Source organism: Rhinolophus ferrumequinum, chromosome 17 (genome assembly GCF_004115265.2).
Source record: "Rhinolophus ferrumequinum isolate MPI-CBG mRhiFer1 chromosome 17, mRhiFer1_v1.p, whole genome shotgun sequence".
NCBI classification, from domain to species: domain Eukaryota; kingdom Metazoa; phylum Chordata; class Mammalia; order Chiroptera; family Rhinolophidae; genus Rhinolophus; species Rhinolophus ferrumequinum.
The window spans coordinates 6,796,405-6,819,996 of NC_046300.1; the positions used below are offsets into that span (position 1 = coordinate 6,796,405).

Genomic DNA, 23,592 nt, shown 5'->3' on the forward strand with positions numbered 1-23,592 from the left:
AAGCCGTCTCTCACAGTCCCAGGACATCATTGGCAACTAAAGCCACAGATAAGGAAAGTTTATGCTCCCGGAGCCCCTGTCTAGGGGAGCAGACAGGTGTGTAAACAGATTTACTGAGGGCCAGATAGGGGCAGGGAACACGACACGGCAGAGAGCATGCTGCAGCCATTGGAGGGGTTTGAATGCTAGGCCAACGGGCTCGGGCTTCCTATGAGGCAACGGAAGCCAGGCCAGGGCTGGGGAGTGGGGAGTAGTCCAGACAGGTCCATGTGGCTGATTTTCTCAGGAAACATCCATAGGAGAGGTTGAGTGGGAGGGACCCAGACTGGAGGGGAGAGCTAAGGAGGCCTGAAGGGGGCGGTGGCAGGGGCTGGACTAGCTATGGGCCATGAAGAAGCAATGCTAAGGAGAGGCTGAAGTTTCTAGTGGTGTCTGGATGATGGCTGGGGGCCCACGTGTGAGTGTGTATTTGCCTAGGATGTCCTTGCCAGGCTGCAGGCTCTACCAGATATGCATCGAGGAAGGTTTTGTCCTTGACTCCTTTCTCTGGGCCTCTGGAGCTGGAGGTGACTCCACTCCCACCCCAGGAGAAGCCCCTCCCTGGGGGTCCCCCCAGGCTAGGCAGAGACCCCTGTCCCACCCTGGACCAGTCCCTGTGCCCATACCTGGCTACCCAGTCCCCCCTGGTGCTGGTAGAGGGAGAACCTCTCTTTGGCAGACTCCTCGGCGGTGGGGCTGAGGGGCTTAGGGTCAGACAAGGACCGCTGCAGGGTCTTCATGGGGCGAGGCAGCGTCTGCTGGCGGAGAGCGCTGTCAGCCGCGAAGTGCTTCTGGGGACTCACGTGAGCCTTGTTCAGCCTCTCACTGGAAGCAAAGGAGGCATCCAGGAGCCGGTGTGGGGACAGGGGTGAGACTGGTGAGTAGAGGACCTGGGGGGACTTGGGAGGCTGGCGGCTCACAAGCTGTGAGAGGGACTCCGGGGGCAGGTGGGCCTGGTATCCAATTTCCAGGGGATCCGGCTTCTTTTTTTCGAATCTGCCCAGGGGCCCTGGAGTGACGATCTGGATGCCAGGCAGGTAGGGGCTGATGGCGGCTGGCCCTACAAGCTGCGGCCCAGCCACCCCCTGGGCCTGCCCATCCGGCTCCGTCTGGCAGGCCAGGCTCTCCCCGTGCCCAGTCTTCTCTGGTGCCGAGATGTACCTGACGATCTCCACCTTGGGATCCGTAGCAGCTGTGATGTGGATGGCTGGAGAGACCCTGGGCAGCTGGTCGGGCTCCGTCTGCACAGAGCAGTCACTGATAGTCTGGATGGCCACGCTGCTCATGGCCCTCGCAGCGGCGGTGGCAGTGGACGACGAGGCGATCGCTTCATGCTTGCTGTCCGAGCCGGAGTCTGAGTGGCGGGAAAGACGGGACCGGCGGCGGCGCACTGGCTGCTCCCACTCAGCGCTGTCTTCGTCGTCTGTCTGTACACTGCAGTCAGCGCTCCGCCGTGTCCGGCGCCGCCGGGACAGGAAGTAGCGGCCCTCCCCATCCTCATCGTCCGTCTGCACGCTGGTGTCCGCAATCCTCTTGACCATGCAGGGCTCTGGCCCCGACTCTGGCTCGCAGGCGTCCCGCAGGCGTGGCATCGAGTGCCGCTTCTTGAGGCCACCGCGGCTTCCCTCCCACTGCTCCTCAGTCTGCAGCGACATGTCCGAGGCAGAGCTGGGGAGACCGCGGTGCAGCACGGGCTCCCGAGGCTGCCCGGGCCCCTCAGGCCCTGCCATGGCAATGAAGGCCGCATGGGTCAGGGGCGGCCAGTACTGGCCATTCTGAGCCAGTTCAGTGGCTGCTGGGGGAGGCCCTCGGCCAGGTCCCTCACAGGCCACAGGGAAGGGGGCTTTCTGCCGCTGCTTCTGCTCCTCCAGTTGATGCTGTAGCTGCTGCTGAAGCTGCTGGATCTGCTCCAGCTGCAGACGCTGCTGTGCCAGCTGCTCCCGCTGCAGTGCAAACTGGGCCTGGCGTTCCTCCTGCTGCTGCTGCAGCACGTGGTGCTTGATGGTCTGCAGCTCTTGCAGCTCCCGCTGCACCAGAAGCTGCTCTTCCTCCCGGTGCCTCTGCAGCTCCACGCGCTCCCTCTCTAGCTCCTCCTGTAGCCGCAGCTGCCGCAGCTTCTCCAGCTCTACCCGCTCCCGCTCCAGCTGCAGCAGCTGCTCCTGCTGCTTCCGCTGCCTCTCCTCCTGCGATGCTTCCTCCTTGTCAAGCCCTGGCCGGCTGAGGGCCCCACTGCCGCCCCCAGGAGCAGCATCTACTGGTGGCTTCTGGCCAACCAGGGGGGCTGGGGCTGCTCCAGCCTCCTTGGCAGCAGCAGGGGTGGCTGTGGACAGATGCTCTTCCCGAGCCGCCCCTGCTGGCAGCTCTGGCCTTGGTGGGCCCCCAACCCCTGGCACCTTGGCAGCAGCAGGTTTCCCCAGGTAGACAGGACCCTCAGCAGGTGGAATGCTGGAAGCAGTGGGGAATCTACTTGGTACAGGATATCGGTATAGCCCTGTGGGCCCGAGAGGTACCCGGGGGGCAATCATGGGCATGCGTGTCAGGCTGGTGAGCGGCACGGCTGTGATCCCACCAGATCCGTAAGGCCTGTACAGGCCACCGCGCACCATAGGCCGCAGTACTGAGCCGGGCTGGGTGGTGATGGGCAGTGTTGCAGCAATTGGGGTGTTGATAGTCGAGTAGATCATGCCATCGGCTGCACGCACGGTGGCTGTGGATGGCAGCAGCTGTCTGACTGCTGCTCCCTGGGCTGCCGTAGGCCGGTACTGGGCCAGGGTCCCAGGACTTGGGTGGCCCTCCGGGAAGGTGGGGTTCCCAAGAAGGCCAGGTCTGAGGGGAGCCAGACCCTGCGGGGCACTGAGCCCAGGCCCAGGCTGGGGCTGATACTGCATGAGGTCGGGGCCACCACCACCACCACTGCCATGCCGCCCTCCATACTGGTCCATGGAATTGAGGGCCGCGCACATGCGGCTGATCTCACGGGCTGTGGTGGCACTGTACTGGGCCAGGCTGGCCTCCTGGAAGCCAGCTGCATCTCCCCGTGGGCCATACCTGTGGTCAGAGTAGATGTTTGATACTGAGCTGTAGCGCCGCATGGGAAGTGGGTGAGTCAAAAGGTCTGTGGGATGACGCAGGTCTGTGAATGAGCCATACTGCAAGCCCTGCCCAACGTAGCGTCCGTCCGCAAAGCCCAGGTTGTAGGATTGCTTCAGCGAGCTCAGGTCCACAGCCGAGTCTCGTCCAGGGCCCTGGAAGAGCTGCCCCAATCTGTGGGCATGGTAGTTGAGGCCAGCCTCAGCCAAATTGGTGTCAGACATGGAGGAGTATAGCCTGCCTGGGAGGCCCTGTGGGCAGGGCCTCTGCTCCTCAGGCACTACCCCCTGTGCCCGGTAGGTGGGAGGCTCGGGAGGCTCAGGGTCCTGGGGATTGTAGAAGGGGCCATTGGTTTGGCCGGGTGGGGCAACATCTACCACACTCTTCTCAGGTGCGCTGGGGGCGGGATGGAAGGTGCCTGTGCAGCTACTGCCAAAGGGGAACTTGTAGACCATGTCACAGCATGCCAGTTGGCTCTCAGGCCTCATCCCGGTGAGGTCCAGGGCACCCGCGGGCTCCTCTGGGAGCAGTGTGGTCACAGTGCCTGCCGTGCCCTCTCCCATCTGTACCAGCACCGTGTGTGGCTTCCTGGCACCCGGCAGAGCATGAGACCGTAACTCTGCTGGGGCAGCCCGGTGAGGTTCGGCACCGGGCTCTGGTACCAGGCCTGACTTGAGGCCAACACTCTGGACACTGCCCATCTGAGTGATCAAAACATCCCTTCTGGCCAGAGGTGCTACTTGATTGGGCAGGTTATACCTGGCAAACTTGGGCTCCCTGGGTCTTCCCCGGGGCCCGCCTCGGTACGGGGCTGTCTGAACAGACTGCTCTACCTGCTTGACCTGGGCCAGGCACACGGGGCTACCCGCACCCTGGCCAAAGTCAAGCCGGCTCTGGAATGGGTCTCCATAGACCACAGGCTGCTTTGGCTGCGCCATGAGCACAGATGAGGCCATGGTGATGCTCACGGTGGTGGCGGTGCTGAGGAAGGCATGGGTCTGCTCCTGGGCGTTGAGGTTGATAACCAAAGGCTGTACAGCGGTCGACTGCCGTCCTGGGGCTGGATCCAGGGCAAGGCCGTACTTCCTTGCTTCCACAGCAAGAGAGGTCAGGTCTATGCCCTGGTCGGTGAGGATGATGGGTGTGGGTTTGACAGCCGTGCGAAGGTCTACCACGGCACTGCCAGGGGGCCTGGGGCCTGGCTCGACCCTAGACGTTCCAGGGACGGAGGAGATCCGGCAAAGGGAGATGTTCTCGGCAGGGAGGGCGCCCCAGCCATACAGTGCCAGAGGCCCATCTGCACCAGCACTGGGTGCCCGCGGGAAGCCAGCTGGCCCAGGAGGCTCTGAGGGCAGCTGAGACCCACTTGGAGGCGTTGTCTGGCTGTAGCTGTGGGTGGTGGGCTGGGTGTCAGTGGGTGAGCACACTGGGGAGGTGGAGGCACTGGCATGTACCATCCTGGTCTGGCTGGAGGCATCTGATGCCAGTGTGATGACCATAACAGGGGCCTCCTGAGAGGGCTGCTGCCATACCAGGCGAGGCGTGCTGGGTCGGTGTGGTGTTTGTGTGCCCTGAGCCACCATGGAGGTCGAGGTTGGGGCACCAGGGCTCCGTGGCCTGTCCGAGGCAGGGGTTGGGCTTGGCGTCTGTGTAGAGAACTCTGCTGTGGCCCTTGGGCCCAGCTTGCCAGGGGAGAATGTGGGACTCTCTGAGGGAGAAGACGGGGAGAGAGGTGGGCTGGAGCCGGCAAAGTAGGAATATCCCTGGGAGGGCTGGGGAGTGCTGCTCTTGCCATCACTCACACTCAGGGGCTCTTCTCTGGCAGCCCGTCCGCGGGCAGCAGGGCCACTGGGGACCTGAGGCTGCTCCTCAGTCTGGGACCCATAGTTTGCAGTGGTTGGGCTCTGTCCGTAGCTGTGGGCTGTGGAAGATGGTGAAGGGCTGCGCTCAGAGCCAGCTGGGGACGTCGGAGTCATATACCCTCTTGGCAGGCCAGACGGACAAGGAGCCACAGCTGTGGTGGCTGGGGTCCCAGGGCCCTGGGAAAAGGGTATGCTGACCTCCTTGGAGGCGGAGCTGGGGGAGGCAGGAGAGCTGTGAAGCTTGAGGGGGTCTTGAGACTCCTTTGCAAAATGCTGAGTAACACGGACATCAGGAATGACTCGGCCCCCACTGCTGTCTGAGGAGGTAGAGGGAGAGGGGGAGAAGGACACAGGGGCGGCAAGCTGCGTGGGGCTGGTGCCAGGGGTAAGTGGGCCACCATTTTGTTTCATTGGGTCCATGTACGCACTCTCGGCGTTCAGAAACTGCTTCTCCTTCTTCTTGTCCTCAGCAAAGGCCAGGTCCCGTGAGGAGGCCTGACGCATGCGGGCAATGCTCTGTGACGTCTGGAGGATCTCCTCATACACAGCTGCTTCCAGGGCAGCTGGCGTGCCCTGTGATGCAGGCTGAGCAGCCCTGCCATAGTCGTGCTCTGAGGGGTCCTGGTATTCAAAGGAACCCTGGCCCCGGGGGCCTATGGGCTGCGAGGGGCCACCATGGGGCCCCCGGCCCCCCGCTGCCTGGCCCTGTTGCCGCTGGAGCAGCTCAGCCTTTCGCATCATCTCCTCATAGGCCTCCTCAGCACTCTTGAGGGGCCGGCCCGAGCTGGGAGTGGTGGAGCTGCCCAAGGGTGTCTCCGTGGGTGAGTAGAGGGACATGAAGGTGGGCAGGCTGTACTCACTGCCCGACTTATAGAGCCGGCTGGGCCCCCCGTCCAGGGCCTCAGCCTCCGAGTCCAGGGAGGGCGAGGGCGAGTACTCGGAGCAGGAGGAGCGGTGGAGCTCCTCCATCTCGGCTGCCTGCCGCAGCTCCTCTGTGGGGGAGGCGTCCTCGATGGGCGACAGGTTGCTGGGTGGGGTCTTGGAGCGCTCTCGCCGCCGCTGGGCCCGCAGCTCCTCCTTGTCCCTTCGGGTCTTACGGGCTGTGCTGCGGATGCGCTGCTGCTCCACCTCCCGCATTTTCTCCTGCTCACGTAGCAGCTCCTCTTCCTCCCGCAGCTCCTCCTCCTCGGAGGAGTCCTCGATGGTGGGCAGCAGGGGCCCGTGGGAGCGGTGCCGGGCCTTGCGCTGCTGCTTGGCTTCTTCCAGACGTTGCCGGCGGCTGGGGCTGCTGTCGCTGTCCTCTTCCAGTGAGGACAGGGAGGTGGGAGAGGTACCTGACGTGTAGCTGGGCGTGGAGGCTGGCAGCGTGGAGGAGTGCTCTCCGCGGGAGCGGTCCTCAGGGGAACCTGTCAGGCTCTCCATCTCCAGCTCAGGCTCCCGGTCCAGGCCAGGGTCAGGGCCTTGGCTCAGGTCCAGCTCGTGGCCATAGCTGCCCGTGCTATTGAGTTCAATGGTCTTGAAGCGGCGGAGCCCACCCTGCAGGGCTCCGGTGCCATCCGTGGCCTCTGCTGGGCCTCCCTCAGAGAGCAGCTCCTCATAGCCCGTGGTGGCATTGTGGGGCAGGCGCCTCTTGGGCAGTGCCGCTGGCTCTTGGCTGGGCTCGGGCCTGGGCCTGGGGCCACCCTTCTGGGTGCCATGTCTGGCCAAGCTGTGCCTGGAGGTGGCCGCGTCATCCTCTTCCAGGTTGTCTTCTTCGGCACTCATCTCTAGTATCTGCCGTCGCATGAACTCCTCATCAGTCATTTCTGCTGCTCGGGCTGGGGGCTGCGGGGGGAGAGGGGACAGGCCACCCTCACTGCTGTCCTCCACGTAGTCATGCCTCAGCTGGCTGCCAAAGTCATCTGAGGACTCGGCCGTGTCCTGCTGCTCCCTCTGGCGCCCCCACTCTAGAGAGTCTTCCTCTTCCTCCAGGATGTCCTCCAGCTCCTCATCAGAGTCGAAGGCCTCAGGCATGATGGACAAGGAGTGTGGCCGCCGCTTCTGCTCCTCAGCACTGCTGCTGCAGGGCGGCCTGCTCTGCTCGCCACTGGGGGCCAGGCCCTGGGCCTGCAGCGAAGGCCGCATGCTGCTCCCTACCTTGTGGAGCTGGGAGGGGCTGGGTGGGCGTGGCCCTGTCACCCCTGCACTGTCCAGCTGCTCTACCTCCTGCTGCACGACCCCTGTGATCTCGCTCTGGGAGCTGGAGACGCCATCGGAGGAATAGCCTGTGTCACTGAGGCTCTGCGGGCTGCGAGACAGGTCCTGAGAGTAAGGCTTGCCCACCAGCTCCTGCAGCAGGGTGAGAAGCAGACACTGACTCCCCACGGCAGACAACTGATCAGGGAGCCCCTCCCAGGGCCCTAAGGAAGGGTTTCTCCACCACCCTGGGGATCAGAGCCCACCACCCACTCTATTTCTCTGGCCTTGGATAACTTGCAGGTTCTATGGGAGCCCCAAGCAGCCCTAAGTTCTCAAAAAGAAACTTTACTAGATCTAATGATAGTAAAATCCAGCAAAAGCATCAAACAAGCTACCAGACTCAGGACTAGCCTAGAACTCACAGGCTCTGGGTCCACTAGGGCCTCATCTAGGCAGCTCTGCCTCCTCTGTGACCCCAAGATGTCTGCTCCAGACCTACATCCCAGCCCCCCAGAGAGCTAAGCCCTTTCCTAGACTGTCCCACCTGAGGGCTAGGGTCCCTGCAAGATGAATGGGACTGACCTCTGCCTCCCCACCCTTGGGGGCTTCTGGAATGGCCTTGACGACAGGCCTGGCAGGTTCAGTCTTCCGCACTCCAGTCTTTGCTTTAGGGGTCCCGGGGGGCAGTGTAGTCTCTGGAGGTGGTTTCGGCATGGGCTCAGCTTTAGCTGGGACTCCTGTTTTCTTTTCCTGGGCACTGCTCGGGGTCCTGCTGGGTTCAGAAGCCCTGAGGGGCTTGGCCTGAGGGCTGGCCTTGGTGGGCAGGGGACTGGCCTTGGCAGGCAGGGGGCCTGATGGCTGGCCCAGCCCCTGTGGCCCTTTCTGCTTCAGAGGGGCTGCTCCAGCCACACGATGAGGGGCCCCTACGGGGGGCTGCTGTGAGGTGGGCAGTGGTAGTGGGGTCGGCTCTCCCAGGCTGCCCTCCAGTAGCCGCTTAGTTTGGCAGTTCAGACAGAGCCACTCAGTTTTCTGTAAGGAAATGGGAGGGGAGGAGAGTTGGTGAAATCACAATGAAGCACTCAAAGAATATTTCTGTGACTATTTCTGTAAACTTAAGGAGAGACATCTTCCAAAGCATGACAGCAAAGGCATAAGGAGAAAAAGACTGATAGACTTTTTGCCCCCAAATGACAGACGTCCCCATACTTTAGCTGCATCTACAGAGTTAAAATGATGAACCCAAAAGAAGGGTTCCTTCCTTACCCCATAGAGAGCTTTCCACCTAGCCAGACAGGGAGGAGAACTATAGGGGCAGGCAGGCTACAAGCGGCACAGCGTCTGGACAAGAGGCGCTGGGGCCCACCCAGGGAGTGAACAGCCCCTGGGGGCTAGTATGGCGCCCAGCAGTGGACAGCCCCACAGTCCAGGACTGGTGTCAGAAAGGGGGCACCTCCTGGATGCATGGCCCCTCCCCACCTTCTAGCTCTCAAGTCGCACACACCATCCTTCCCCACACCTTTCCCAAGCAACGGCTGTGCAGAGAGGGTGCTGACTCCTGGGGCCAGGGGAGACTGTCTGGGAGAAACCCTGCTTGGGGGTGCGGGTGGGCATGAGCAGCCCCTTCTGCTCACAACCCCCAGCTCAAGTCACCTTGTCTAAGGCCAGCAAAGACCCACAAGCGAAGCTCCCTTCTGCCCCCAGGGTTCTGGGCTGTTCCTCGGATGGGGACTGTGCCAGCCCTTAGGCCAAGGGCGGTGCTTCTTCCAGAGCTGGGCTAGGATCAAATCCTCAACCATTAGTCTATACTCTCAGTCACCCGTTGTGTCAGGCTGGAGACACAGTCATAACTAGGACAGACACGGGCTGGCATGCAGCCTTCCTGGAGCCCCTAACGGGTCAAGTATGACAGGGGTACCAAGGGTGAAGTGGCCAGAATACCCGAAACCGGCTCCAAACCCCCAGCTCCAGGGTCTGCACAGGGGTGGGGCCTGAGTGTCCCAGGCCCTGAGTGCTGATTCCTGCAGCAGGTCAGACTGACAGGGGCATTTTCCCAGGAGCCTTTCCAGAGCCAGGGCTGCTTCTTGGCATGACTTGAGGCCTGCCCTGGCCCACAGGGGGTAGGGTGGGAAATGAGGGCAACAGCCCACACCTGTGCCTGCTCTCACCCGGGGCGAGCCTCAGCACTCCCACCCTCCTGCTGCAGCTCGTCCCAGGTGCCCACTCAGGCTCCCACCAACAGCTTGGCCACTAGGATGGGCCATTCGGAGAACCACAGGACAAAGAACCACAAGGTCACAGAGTTAGGAGACAGCGTAAGGAGGTGGCCCTTGGCCCTCACCAGCCCCAAAGGCCTGCATCCTCAGTACCCTGCCCTCACACACTGCCCCCAAGTCAGCCCCGAGCCCAGTAGAGCCTTGGAAGAGTGATACCCCCAGGGTACCTGCCCTCAGCCTGGCATCCTCAGGCCACCATAGAAAATGCCATGTCAATGATTCTGCTCTGTTTTCCTGCCCACAGAGCCACTCACATCTCTACCCTGGGTCTCAGCCGAGGCCAGGCCGGGCAGGTGGCAGGGCCTTGGTGTGTGTTGAGGGATAGGCCTGTTCCACTGGCTCGTTATTCAAGGCCTGAGACTGGAGCTCTGATTCTGCCCTAAGGCCCAATCCTACCCCCAGGTCCTGGGCAGAGGGGCCCCGCTATGGAGGCAGAGTGTTCAGAGGTCCTGCATCTACTCACCCTGCTGCTGGGCCCAGCACCACTGCTGACTCCCTTGGACCTTATCTGGTGCTTTATGTACCCCCACCCCCAACCCCTGAGGAGGCAAGCTGGCTGCTTGCTGGGCCTTGGGCTCCCTTGGCCTGGCAGGGTCCACCCCTGGAGGTGCCTGGGGAGAGCGCTGGACAGGCCGAGACCGAGCCGTGAGATGGACAGGACATGGGAGAGCACAGAGCCTGAGGTAGAAATCCTACCTACATGCCCCCAGCATCACCTGGGGACAGAATGAAAATGCCCCCGTGTCAGAGCGACTGTGAGATGGCTCAAAGACCCTGGAAGGTGGGAAGGGTGTAGGCAGAAGGCAAGAGAGTTCTGAAAATGAGCAAACAGCCTCTTCCCCAGCACCAAGATCAGCACGATGGCTTAGAATCTGGGCCCAGAGTGGGGCTGGCCCAAGGCACCACTGTTCTGACTCCACCTTGGGTCCACACACAGTCATCCCAGGTCAGGCCTCTCAAGGTTAGGTCATATGCCCTGGGTCACCTTGGTGGCTTGGCAAACCTCTGAACCCTACATCTGGCCTGCAGACCCCACCTCAGAAGCAACAGTCCAAATGAAGCAAGGGCACCTTGGAAGTGTGGCCTGGATAGAGGAGGCAGATGTAATGCCAAGAGCTGAGCGCCAGCCCCTGAAGCAGCTTGCTTCCCTGAGCTCGGAGGCCCAGCCCTCAGCAGGGCACGGCACCTGTGGTCACATGCTTCCCGGGGCTCTTTTCCTTCCCATGCTTACTCATGGAGGGGGCCGGACTCAGAATGGGCTGCCCAGTCAGCCCTCTTGCTCCTAGCTCTGCTATAGCAGAGGGAGAGTAGCCTGAAACTAACGAGAGAGAGAGAGAGAGAGAGAGAGAGAGAGAGAGAGAGAGAGAGAGAGCAGGAGGAGGAGGCATGTGAGATAAGAGCTAAAAATAAACGCCTGTCCTGGCTGCTGAAGGCCCTTCTCCAGCCCCTGGGGGCGGAGGGAGAAGGGTACAGGGCATTGGGGCCCATAGGGATGGAACCAGGGGAGACCTGGCTCAGGCCCAAGTCTTCGGGGAATGAGGATGGGGTGGGGGGCCATGCAGAATCTCTGCCTGGGGGCTGGAACACAGCTGCTCTCACCTCTGCCCCCAGACCCCACCCTGCTCATTCATTCCCTTGTTCATTCACTCATTCACTCTCCCCCTTCAGTGTTTATTCCCCCATTCATTCATTTACTTGCACGTTCTCTCTCACAGTCTCCCTCACCCAGCCCCAGCCCTCAGGGAACTGTTGCCTATATGACCCTCTGCCTGTCCCCTCCGGCAAGTGGGCAGGGGATGATCTCGACCTGGGAAAGGACAATGGGAGGCTCTGATGATCCTCCACCCCATCTGCCTTGCCTCCATCTGCCCAGTTCCTTTCTGGGGTCAGGAAGGTAGGAATCCCCCAAAGGCAACTGGCATGAAAAGGTGAAAAGTGTAGGTGCATACACCATCAGATGGAGCTGGGTGAGCTCAGGGTGAAGAAGGGAAGTGAGTTGTCTGAGAGAGCTGGCGGGCACCCCACAGGCAGGTGAGACCGGCTGCCTTCGGGGACCACTGGCTACTGTGTCTTATGGGCCAAGGGAGCCCAGCAAAGCTGCACTGGAAGCTGGGAATCCTCCCTGCACTGTCTGCCATCATCTGATTGACGCTGAAGATCAATCACAGTCTCTTTACATGTGGAGCTGGCCTATGTGTCAGTCTGGTTACAGTGACACCAGCCCAACCGACAGCCTATGGCCAGCTGCCTGGCCCAGCATACCCCCAGGCCCGCTGCCAGACCAGAAGGCAGTGGATGAGGATTCCAGAGAAAAGGATGCCCAGAGGTAAAGGGCCCAAGACTTGAACCCTGGACCAATGGCATGACCATCACTGGTCCTCTGTTCCTCTCCTGATTCTGTGACCCTGCCACTCCCTGTCCCCAGACATGCTTAAGCTCCTTTTTTGGGGGCCCCCACCTCCAATAAGAGGCATCCTCCCTGGTATCCCTCACATGTGCCTTTGTGCCCCGCCGGGCTGTGCTCCCCTCGTGCCCCAGTACCAGATGTTTCATTCCCTGTGGGCCATCGTCACGAGGCCAGGATCTTGCACTGGCCACGGGGTGGATTCCACCCAGACAGCCGAGGGCTGGTAGGGACTCTTTCTTCCCCACACAGAGACTCTTTTTCAGGACACTGTGGTTTCAATTTCCTGGCTCAAGGGCTGAGTGTGTTGGACCTTGCATAAGTACCTGAGCTATGACATCTCACCTGGTCCTCAGAGAAACCTAAGAGGGGGGTACTATCGCCCCATTGCACATGGGAGGAGACTGGGCTCCCAGAGGTCATGTCCTCAGAGGTAGTCAGGCAGCTGCTGGCCTGTCGCCTGATGCCCGTGCTGCAGTCCCTGCCCCAAAGAAACCCAGCCCAGCCCCAGCTAGCACAGGTGCCAGGCCCTTTGCCCAGGGAGGCCTGACTTCTCAAGGACACAGCTTATATTTTGGCAATCATTATAAGATAAGAAACTGGCAGTGTTACTGTAACCATTCCAATTCCACTAATTTCTTCACAAACTCTATTTGGAACTGAAAGCCAATTAAAAATTAAGCCAGAGGGTACTATTATCCTTCAAAAAGATAAATAGGTAAAAAAATTTGGAATCAACAACTCTTAATTATGAAATGACTCACTAAATAGCACTATGGTTTTTTTCCCCTCCAGAGGAAATTTCAAAGGGAAAAGAGATATAGTTTACTGCCTCTTCTATTGTGTGTGCTGGACTCCCTGTCTACAAAGAAGGAAAAAAGATTTTTGCAGCTCAGAAACGTTGAGGAAAATTCCCAACCTGGCAGCCCAGACTTGGCTGCCCAGACAGTTGGCTCTGGCCTCAGGTGGAGCCACGGCAGGCCAAAGAGGCCCGTGGGGGGCTGGCAGTGGGGGACAGTCACACTGTGCACTGGCATCACAGCCATCCCAAGCCTGGCGGGCCAGCCTCAGTCAGGCAAAGTGTGGAGAGACAGCCAAGACAGACCCTTGGACCTGGAGAAGGACCTCCCACCTCATTCGCAAGGCAGGATGTGTCTGGACTCAGGAGCCTGATTGAAAAATCAGGAGCCTCTAACCAAGAACACACTGAGTAGGTCACAGGGAAGCATCCAATGGCTCCGAATGCCAAGTGGCCATTGACTGAGGGGAGATCAAAGACAGCCCATGGTCTGGTTAGAGCCTCAGCGAAGAAAGCAACCATGCTGGTTGGAGGGAAGGGGGGTGACACACTGCGGGCCCTCCCCACCAGCACCTTGCAAGACCCAAGGCAGTCAGAAGCGAGACGGTTTTGCTCGCTGTCTGGTGAGGGAGGACACGGGCTTGGACTAGCCCTGTGGCCATGAGGGTGGAGAGGAGAGGTCAAGTTCTAGTGACAGTGGGGAGGACGGTCCGTGGAGTGGGTGCTGAGGTAAGAGAACGGAGGCTGAGGATGACCCCAGGCTGTCAGCTTGCGTCTCTGACGGTGGATGGTGGCATGATTTCCGTGGTGGGAAACACGGGAGCGGGCATTGCGGCTGCCCAGCCACGTCTTCCCCAGGAGCTGCCATAGGCCCTCTGCAGCATTAACAGGCAGCGCCATGAGGAGAAAGGAGACAGAGAAGCTGGGCCACCTTCTGACTATCGGTGGGAGCAGGAGGCAGGGAAGCAGAGGGTGGGGAGGAGCTGGGACCAGGATGCCCAGCAGCTTTGCCGTCTGGCCCATGGAACCGGCAGATCCTGCGGAGGCGAGGGTGGTTCTGGCCAAGGAGGTAGCAGTGGAGCAGGGCATGGAGGGGGTGGGGCGGGGGCAATGCAGGCCATCGAGAGGCAGAAGCTCTGGGGTCCAGGAACGTGAGAACCAAGCAGCTAACGAGAGGTTTAGGTCAGAGTCCTGATGCTCCTCCAGGGCCAGCCTGGGACTGAGACACTTCTGTTTGGGCTGAATCAGCACTTCCCCGGACCTGGCCCAGGACCTACTGAAAGGAACTGTCAGGAACGTCTACACTCCTGGACAGGGACAGTTTCCCCCTCCCCTCTGCGCATATCCCACTGAATGAGGAAACGCAGGCCAGAAGATGTCTCAGGACTAAGGGCCTGGGCCACCTCAGCCACCCAGTGGGGCTCACACCCAAGTGACAGTAAGCCAGGGCCTGGCAGTCTCTCTGCTGGAGCTCCTCCGGCCCGGTGGTGATTCCGAGGTGCCCCCTCCCCACTGCTCAGCCAGGCCAGCTGTCCTCCAGTGAGCCACTAGACCTAGGGCTTGGGACAGTGGCAGTGTGGGGCGTGGAGGGCCACAGGGGCCATAAGAGGAGGTGTCTTGTCTTGCTTCAGGCTGCCCCTCCTGCATCTTGGAGAGTACGGCCTGTGGCAGCCAATGCAGTCTTCCTCATCACACCGGGCAGCTCCCATGGCGGCCTGGCCCAAGGCCAGTCATAACAAGGTGCCACCCAGACCATGGCAACACCGTCATCTCCTCTGTTGTCCCATCCTGGGCCAGCAGTCCATGCTCACCTGCCCTGCCATCTGCCATCTGCTATGCATGGGTCAGCCCAGGAGCCCCACGGGCTCAGGTGGCGGATTGTGTGCAGGAAGGGCCTGGGCTTGACCATCTCCTGACATGACGCAGCAGGGGGCACACTCACCTGCCAAGATGAGCCAATCAGCTGCCAAGGGCATGCCACAGAAGGGCACACACCCAGCTATGTCCAAGGCAGCCAAGGTAGGGCTCATCTGGGTGGCCCCGAGCAGGGCAGAGCGGGTAAGGGGAGGATGAGAAGCAGGCTCCAGGGGCAGGATGGTCCAGCTCTGCCAGGGTACCTCCACACCGTCTGAGCCTCCCAGGCTGGGCCTCCTGCTCCCTTCCACCCAGCTGTGTTCAGTGCCCAGCACCCTTCTCTGGAGCAGAAACTGCAGAGAGATAGCCCCCAACCCCAGCACTCTCTCAAACTTTCCAACGGGAAAAAAGGGCATCTGAGCTTCCCCACACGCAGCCCCAAGGCAAGCCAGGCCCAGCCAGGGGAAAACACGTGCACCGAAGGCTATGGCTTTGACTAGTGGACACCAACACACCAACAACCACAATCTCAGAAAGGAATGGAGGGTGGAGACCACCTGGTTGGGCGAGAGCCTGGCAGTGGGACATGGCCTGCCGCGCTCTGAGAAAGCCTTCTTCCCTGCCCTAGACACAGGGGCACAGCCCTCTGCCTAACAGCTCTTCAACCGAATTGTGAGGGTCACAGGCCTAGGGCAAGGTGGGACCTCAGGTTCTTCCGACCTGAGCAGAGGAGGTTGGCACATTTCTTTAGGGCCATGCCCATGATAGCTGGGAATGGGGAGGCCGGTTCAGGGCCTCCTGAGCCTGGCTACCTCTCGGACCAGCCTCAGGGTACTGGTCAGCCAGTCAGAGGCAGTGGGACCATTACCCCATCCACTGTGCCAGTTAGGTCTCTGAGTGGAAGGACAGATATAGGGCAGGCACAGAAAAGGGGGCATAGCCCTTGAGGCATCAGCGGTGTAGGAGCAGCCCCACGCTGCTGCAGACCCAGCTCTCTGCAATTCTTTCTCTCTCCCATGCCCCCCACCCCCCATGACCCCAGGCCTTGGCCCCTCACCAAGGCCCAAGGGGGAACAGGCTCGGTCCAGCTCTCTTACCTCCACCAGGTGGGGCGTCGGGTTGAAGCCACATAGGTTGCACACCTGGAGCTTGCAGGTGGTGCAGGTGTTATAGTTGGCAGGGCCCTTGCTGCCCACGTTGAGCTCGGCTTGGCACAATGGGCAGGTGGCCCTTTCCTTCGGCATGGTCTTTGGCTTGGCAGTAGCCTTGGACACTGCCTGGTGCTCTGCTCTGCCATGCTTTGGACTGGTTGTTCCCCCAGTTCTCGCCAGGGCTCCAGGCCCGGATCCAGGACCTGTTCTAGCTGCAGGCTCAGTTTTGGCTCCAGGTGCTGGCCCAGGCCCGGGCCCTGAGCCTAGGGGTCTTGGGCCAGCCTCTTTGCTGGCATCACTGAAGACGATCTTGGGCGGCCCCTTGCTGGGGGCAGGCTGGCCCTGGGGTTCGGCCTCAGGCTGCACAGACATGAGTGTACTTGCCTGTGTCAGCAGCGAGGCACCGAGGCCAAAGAGCTTCCCGGTGAGGCCCTCCTGGCTCTGCTCTGCAGCACCAGGCCCAGAGGGCACTGTGGGGGCACTTTTGGCCAGGGTCTCTCCTGCCGGTGGCCTGGGCTCAGCTGTGGAAGGCTTGATGGGGGGAGGGGGCTGAGGAGACACTCTCCCCACCTCTGGAGAGGCAGCTGCTGGGGCAGACGCCGGCACTGGGGTGGCCCTGGCTGCCTCAGCCTGGCGGGCACCGGGCTGTGGGCCCCGGGATCTCTCTGGCTCCGGCTTCCCCAGGGGCTGTTTGGCCGGGGAGTGGACAGGAGACAGGGCAGGGGAGTGCAGCTGCTGCTGGCTTTTGGAGCGAGGCGCCGTGGTCATGTCCATCCCCAGAGCCCTCTGCATCTGGCAGTTCAGACAGAGCCACTCTTTTACCTGAGGAGGAAGCATCATGGTCAGCAGGGTGACCAGGACCGGTGGCACACCTGGCCCAGGTCACTGCAGGCCACACAGCAGCCAGGATGGGCTCCTAGCACAGGTGGGAGCACCACGCCCTGCTCAGGCTGCCAGGAGGCAGGGATGAAAGGGCAGATGGCACTGCCCTGCCCGCTAGGAGCTGCCAGGCACGTGGAGCAGAGCAGAGGCAGTCACACACCCCTCATCCCACCCCCTAACCACCAACCCACTGCTGGCCAGACCCTCCTGCTCAAGAATTCTCCCAACTGCCCCCTGGCTGTGCCTTCACTCCACCCACACCCGCCTCACCCGTCCACGCCACCGTCCTCCTGGTTGGATGACCCCAATAACCTCCACTGGGCACTCTCCTTTCCACGCTGCCCCTTTAGGCCATTACCACACTGGGGGCTTTTTTAAAATACAAATGAGGGAAAGCAAGCCCTGCAGTGCTGGTCCAATAGGAATTCAGTAAAAACTTGCAGAGAGAATAAATACGTGAAGAGGGTGGGAGAGGGAGGCATAGAAAAGCAAAAGAAACTATGATTCCTGTCCTGGAGCTCAGAGCCTAGCTGAGGAGACAAGAGATATGAAAAATCTTGAGAGAGAAATAAGCAAAGTAATACAATGTAAGTGACAGTGTAATTAGAATGAAATAAGCCCTTTTTGTTCCTTAAGGAAGACAAATTTTTGAAGAAAATGGGATAATTTGTGCCATCAGAATAAATGTGTTGCTATTCACGCGACAGACGTGTCGTTTCTTCCTGTCATCAGCCCCTCCCTGAGTAAAGTGGGCGCGTGACTCAAGTGGGCCAGTCAGTGGTTTAGCTAGTAGTGCAGGGATGGGCATGTGACCTTGCAAACCAGGCCAGTCAGAGCTCGTCCCTGTTGCATGGTAAATGAAGAGGAGGGAGGGTCTTCTGTCTGCTGTGCTACGGGTCAGAAGGATGTTGGCTTGGAAGGTCAGCAGCCTTTCCCAACATGCAGAAAAATACTAAGAATGAAGTCAATAGACAGTCAGAGGTGGAGCCAAGACCAAGAGAAATGGGCAGATCTGACAACTTCGTTTAATTCTCCGGATTCAGTTATGCCTTAAGGCTACCCTTGGACTTCCGGTTACACAAGCCAATAATACTTTTTTCCTCCACAGATGAATCAGAGCACATCACCTACTGGCTCACATCCTTCCAGCGGATTCCTACCACTCTTCCCACAGGGACGCTTTCCCATGGCCCCGAGAGCCCCGCTCCCCCAGCCTACCCCTCTCTCTGGCCTCCTCTCCTGCCATCTCCCCTGAGCTGTGTCACCCCAGACATGCTGGGACTCCTGTTCTGCCAAGTGGTGCTCTGAGCTCACTTCTGTACCAGGGCTTTGCACTCACCATTCCCTCTGCCCCACCCCTTGGCCCAGCTAGTTGTGTGGGTCTAAGATCAAGTGTTACTTCCCTATCGGAATCTTCTCTGGTCACACAGTCTAAAATAACCCCCAGGCACTTTGTAGCTAATCACCCAGGTTATTTTCTTCCCAGGACTAATTCTGCCCAGAGTAATCTACGGATCTGTTTCCTTGGGAGTCTCCTGTCCCCCCATGAACCTTGGTGAGGTGCTCTCAGGATTGTGCAGTGTGTGGCACAGATCGGGGCTCATTCCAGACTGGTTTGCTCATGGGATTAATCCTGACAACCTATTAATGGGGGCACAGCTCCCACAAGGCCGCCGCCATGAGACTGGAGATTTAGTGCCATGAGGAAGAGAGGCTCCTTTTTCCTCCTCAACTAGAGCCGAGGCCAGAGGCCAGGCCTGTTCCCATCTATAGTTGCAGCCGGTGGTTTTAAAAGAACCATGGTGGCCCAGTCACCAGGGAAACATCCAGTCTGATCCCTGGGGCAGAAAGCCCCTTCTGTCCACCGGCAGGGGTGCCTCCAGCCCTGCGCTCTGCCTGGAGACCACAGGGCTGTGTGGCTGCTGTGCTGCCGTTGACCAGCCAGCCGGGGAGCCTGGGCTCCGCTGTCCTGCCCAGTGGACCAAGAGCAGCCTGAGGAAGGGGAGAAAGTATATGTGGGTGAGCGTCGCCTTGAGCCTAGCGTCACGCGGGGTATGGTCACAGGCAGTCTCCCAGTTTGTCTTCACAGTAGAGAAAACCAGCATCTGATGGGACTGAGCGACAGGCTGTGTGGTTACCCAGCTAGGAAGTGGTACTGCTGGCAAGATGGCCGCGACAGCCCTGCGGGTCTTGTGAGCAGGAGCCTGGAGCCTAGAGCCTTCTGCATTCCTGCCTCCAAAGGCCACTCAGCCTCACGCAGGCCAAGTCATGGGTCTAGAAGTCACCCCTGCAAAACAGTGGCAGAGCCCTCAACGACCAAGTCCATCTCTGGAAACCCAAGATCAGCGGTGCCAAAGCCCTAGGGTGTGATGCCACCCACAGCTGGGAGCTGTTAATTCACCCAGAAGCTTCTTAAGACCCAAGGCAGCCTTGTCTACATTTGGACAAAGTCACAGAAGAAACAATTTATGTCCCTGGGACTCAGTCCAAAGACCCCTTGAGAAAGGTCATCCTTGGGGTCGGGCGGAGGCTTGCTCCCATCAAAGGGGAGCTCCCAAGGGCAAGCTGTCTCTGTTCACCCTCCGAGGTGCCCTGGGAGGGGGGTACCTTCCGAAGAGGAGGCCCGAGCTCTGGCCCAGGATGGCAGCCACAAACTCAGTTCCTGTGGTAGATACCCAGCCCGCATCCGTGGCCCATCTCTGTCGTGCACCTGCAGGCTGCAGTGTGCCATGAGATGGGACTTGCAGAGAAGAGGGACCTGGTGGATAAGGCTTCTTATCCTGGGACTTCAGGGTGACCCTCCCTCGGGTTCTAGACACGGTTGAACTAGGGGGAGGCATATGCTAAAACTCCTGCACTAACTCCAGAACTTTCCCTTACCCCGCCCCCGTCACCCAAGCTGTCAACAGGCATCTCACCTAAAATAGAACCTCTGCGAAAGAAAAACCGGCTGAAATGCCCCTCAGTGACTCATCGCCCAGCTGGGTGCAGCTATTTCTATCCAGCCTCTTCCAGACAGCAAGGAGCCTTGACCACACCCTCCCCCACCCCCTCGGAGGCTCAGGCCCAGGCAGATAGGCCCAGCTTGCCAGGCCTCCCAAGGAGGACGCTGGCAGGGGGAGCTCTCTGAACCCAGCAGGACTTCCCTCTCTGCCTCCCTAGGGTCACCAGGAGCTTGCTGGGACAGGCTCATCCTCGGCCTCTGCCTCCCTCCTCCGAGGTCCTCACCGCTGTATGGGCATGGAGACTGACACCGGGCAGGGAGAGAGATGGCTGTACACCTCCAGCCCGCCTGCTGGCCTAGGCTGTGTCTACGTGGCTAGGCCTGTGGCACACTCCCCCGGCCCTGGGGCCAGCAGCAGTGAGTCTTCCTCAGCTGTACACATTGCCTGTGGCTCTTTGGCTGCCCACCAGAATGAGAGGGAATGGCTTCCTCCCAGTGTAACAGGAAACCTCTCTTAAGGTCTTGCTGTTCATGAACCTGACCTGGCACATGGCCAGGTGATGGGCAGGCCACCAGCCACAGACTTCACATCCTAAGAGCCAATGGTAGAGCTAAGGGGACTTCCCAGGGCCACCTTGAGGCAGATGGCTCTGCCAGACACTAGCTTTTGTCAAGATGACCCTTCTCACCAGCAAGGAATGGAAAAGCTCAGGGTGGTGTGCAGACCAAGAAGTGGTTTGCCTGCTCTGCCAGAAGCCTGCTGGGGATTCAGAAAGGCAGTGCCTTGTGGACTCTGTGGCTCTGAAGGGACTTTTTCTCCGAGAAGAGCCATTTTTAGCTGCTCTCTTACTCGGACTGTTCAATGAGCAGAAGAGCAGCTAAGGTGGCACTGCCCACCAGAGACCTGGGGACCAGGCGGGCACTCTGTGAACCACACATTGAATGAACAGCCAGGTATGATCTGTCTGCAGTGGCCACTCCCTGCTGCTCCCTGGGCTCTGGGCTCTGGGGCAGGAAGGAGAGTGGGGACAGTTCTTAGGAGGGGCTTAGATATTTTTCTCACAGGGATACTGGTGACATTGAAGCTTACCATCCTGTGTTTTAGCCCCAGAGGGTGGGATCTAGCCTTGCTTGCCATGTCTGGCCCCAAATGATGCTGCCCAGGGAAGCTGCTTCTGCTCGGGGTGGCGCCTGCTTCACTGCCACCTCCATGCCTGCCAGGAAGCTCTGGGGGCCCCCAGCAGTAACAGGTTCTCTTTCCACGCTCCCCTCCCACCTCCCCACCAGCTAGGAAGGGAGGGTTGCAGACGTCACTTAGCCTGCCTTCCTGCAGAGAGCAGGAGAGCAGCGTCTGCCTCCAAGGCCCAGCCCTCCCTAGGAGAGCGGCCATTCAGTGTCGGATCACTCTGCATTGACATCATGCCTGATGCCGCATTCACGCTTTTCTCCACTTTGGTACAAGTTAAAACATCACAGAAACAGCCTATAAATGAGCCTCCCCTGCTGGTGCCAAATCCAGAGGTTCCTGGGAGGGCCCCACCATGCTCTTCCAGGCTGTGAGTCACTAGCTGGGCCTCGACAGCGGGTACATATCCCACTGTCGCCCCTGGACAAGGGTGGCCTGCGCCCTTGCACTGCCCATGGCACTGGACACATCGCCTGCCCCATCCAGCATCCAGCTTCCTCAAGTCTGCCAACAATATGCTTCACCTGTCGGTTGGCTGGCCTCAGGCTTCAGGGCAGGCACCACAGGTCCTGTAGTGCAGGGCACACTGATCCAGAGTTAGATCCGCCAGGCCTGGCCCACAGGGGAGGCCGGTGCCAATCTCATCAGGTCCAGACCCTGAGGGAGGCCCTAGAAACCTGTCCAACATCTGAGGCCGGATTTGGGGAGTGGAGGCTGAAAGCCTCGCATCACTGGCTTGGAGTTCCATGAAAGGAAAAGAAACCGTTCCCTTGCTGATCTCTAGGTACATAGGAGGCCTCCCCGGGCTCCCTCCAGGCCCACCCACTGTGCCCTGGAACACCTCCAAGCCCACTCCCCCGCACCCCATCCCCGCACTCCTCTTCAGAAGCTGCACTTCCTGGACTTTTGAATGTGGGGAAGCCTCTGCGGCTCTTTAGAATCCCTGGGACGCCTGGGGCTCAGCCCTTGGCTTCCCCACCCTTCTCCCCACCCAGCTGCTCCGCCTGACACTTCCAGCCCTCAGCCTCACCCTCTCCATCACCCTAAAGTGCCTCTCCTCCAAAATGGCCCTGCACCTGGCTCCTCCAGCCTCCTAGGTTGTTCCCCAGGCCTCCCCCGCAGCCCTGTGGACTCGTGGAGACCTCGCCACTGACCCCCTGCTTCATTTTCATCCATGGTCCTCTGCCTTCACATCTCTTCCTACCCAGCTGGATCTGGTCTGTCGTTCCAGTCACTCTGCTAAATGTCTGCGCTCTCTTGACCTGTGTCTGTTTCAGAACTAGACCCAACTGCTTACCTTTTCTCCTAGCTTACACCCAAGCAGCTGAATAGGCCCCAGGCTAATGGGCTCCACTATAAATTACCTTATGTCCTAACCTCTCCTGGGCCCCCACTATCTGCCTGGTTAGTTCACCCCATCTCTCCAGGAAGCTTTTCTCCACAATGGCTGGTTCATTTTCTCCTGTCCCCGTCCCCTGCTTTCTAGCTCAAATGATGGCCTTGCTTCCAACGTCTTAGAGAGAAACCACACAGTAAGATGCGTCCTCCACATTCAGGGTCTAGACCTGCCTCTTCGGGGGCCCACTCCTTCATCCACGCCCCATCTCCCGCACCCCCAGGCATCCCTTTCCTCTTAGAACTCAGTGCTGTTGTGTCTCCTGCTTTTCAGAACCTCTCCTGTCTGCACAGCTTCCCCAGTTACTGTCTGTGCCCCCCGCTCCTTCTCAGCCAAGTCTTCTCAAGAGTTGTCCACATGGATGAACCTCAGAAAACACTGTGCTGAGTGAAAGAAGCTTTTACGTAAGAGTACATTCTGTAGGATTCATTTATATGAAGTCTGGCATGGGCAGAATTCGTCTACGGTAGATAAAAATCAAAGCAGCAGTTGTCTTGGGCAGAGGGGTGAGGAAGGACAAAGAGGGGGCCTGAAGGGGCTTTCTGGGTGATGGAGGTAGTGTCTGTCTTGATAGAGGGGCTTGCGTGGCACAGGTGTATGCTTTCCTCAGAGCTCGCTGAGCGGTACACTTAAGCTTTGTACATTTCATTTTGTGTCAATGTTAACCTTTAAGAAAACCTTAAATAAATACTCGAGCTAACGATATGCTTGTGACGTGTTTTGTGGGAAGTAGACTGGTGTCAGTATCTGCTTGTGACTGTTGTCAGCCGACCAGACTCCACGTGGGTGCTCATAGGCCCAGACGGAAAAGTACTCCGTCGCCATCCCCTACCCCATGCCCAATGCATTGCCCAAACCTGTTTCTCTGGCCTCCAAAATATACCCGAAGTCCGTGGCTCTCCACCCCATCACCCCAGCCCCAGCCTGCTCCTGGAAACCCACCCCTGCCCCTATGGGCTGCTCTCCCCGCAGCAGCCAGAGGGGTGGGGGTGTGTTTTATATACATACGGAAAGAGAGGCAGAGAGACACAATGTGAACTTTGCCATCTTAACCATTTAAGTGTACCATTCAGCGGCATTAATTACATTCACAATGTTGAGCAACCATCACCGTTATCGATTTCCGAACAGGTGCTTTTCACTGCGTGTCTGACCTTTCCACTGCCACCTTCCCAAACCCCTGAAAGCACACCTAGAGACCCAGCGGGGTCTCCGTGCCCTCTGGTCCTGGCTGTGGCACCCCGCCACCCTGGAGCTGGCTTGTTCCGGGCCCTCACGTGGACCACGCACTTCCCCTCAGCCTCCCCTGCCTCTACCTGTCTCCGGCCCAGCTTCAGTCTAACATCCTGCGGCCTAACTTCCCCTCCTTGAAGAGGCCCCCGAGAGCCTTGTCGCAGCAGCACACCCAGCCCTGCTCCCGCCTTCAGCCCTGACCCCAGGTGGGACGATGTGTTAGCTTGTGTGGTTATCGGTACAAGTGCTGCCTCTCCCACGGGCCCACAGGGCCGAGCAACGCGTCTACTTCAGCTCGGCC

General features: G+C 59.6%; 1 protein-coding gene across 2 annotated transcripts in view; it reads right to left on the bottom strand.

The window, feature by feature from the left end:
* Nucleotides 1–23,592, bottom strand: part of BSN (bassoon presynaptic cytomatrix protein) — a 78,831-nt gene that overhangs the window by 12,325 nt on the left and 42,914 nt on the right. For both annotated transcript variants that reach the window (XR_004425425.1, XM_033131707.1), the window contains exons 3-5: nucleotides 15,597–16,472; nucleotides 7,752–8,198; nucleotides 666–7,319 (exon numbers count right to left, since the gene is read on the bottom strand). Coding sequence is in view for 1 of the 2 variants with exons in the window: in XM_033131707.1 (XP_032987598.1) it covers nucleotides 666–7,319; nucleotides 7,752–8,198; nucleotides 15,597–16,472 (7,977 nt within the window). In the remaining variant the exon portion in view is untranslated. The remainder of the gene's footprint in view (nucleotides 1–665; nucleotides 7,320–7,751; nucleotides 8,199–15,596; nucleotides 16,473–23,592) is intronic.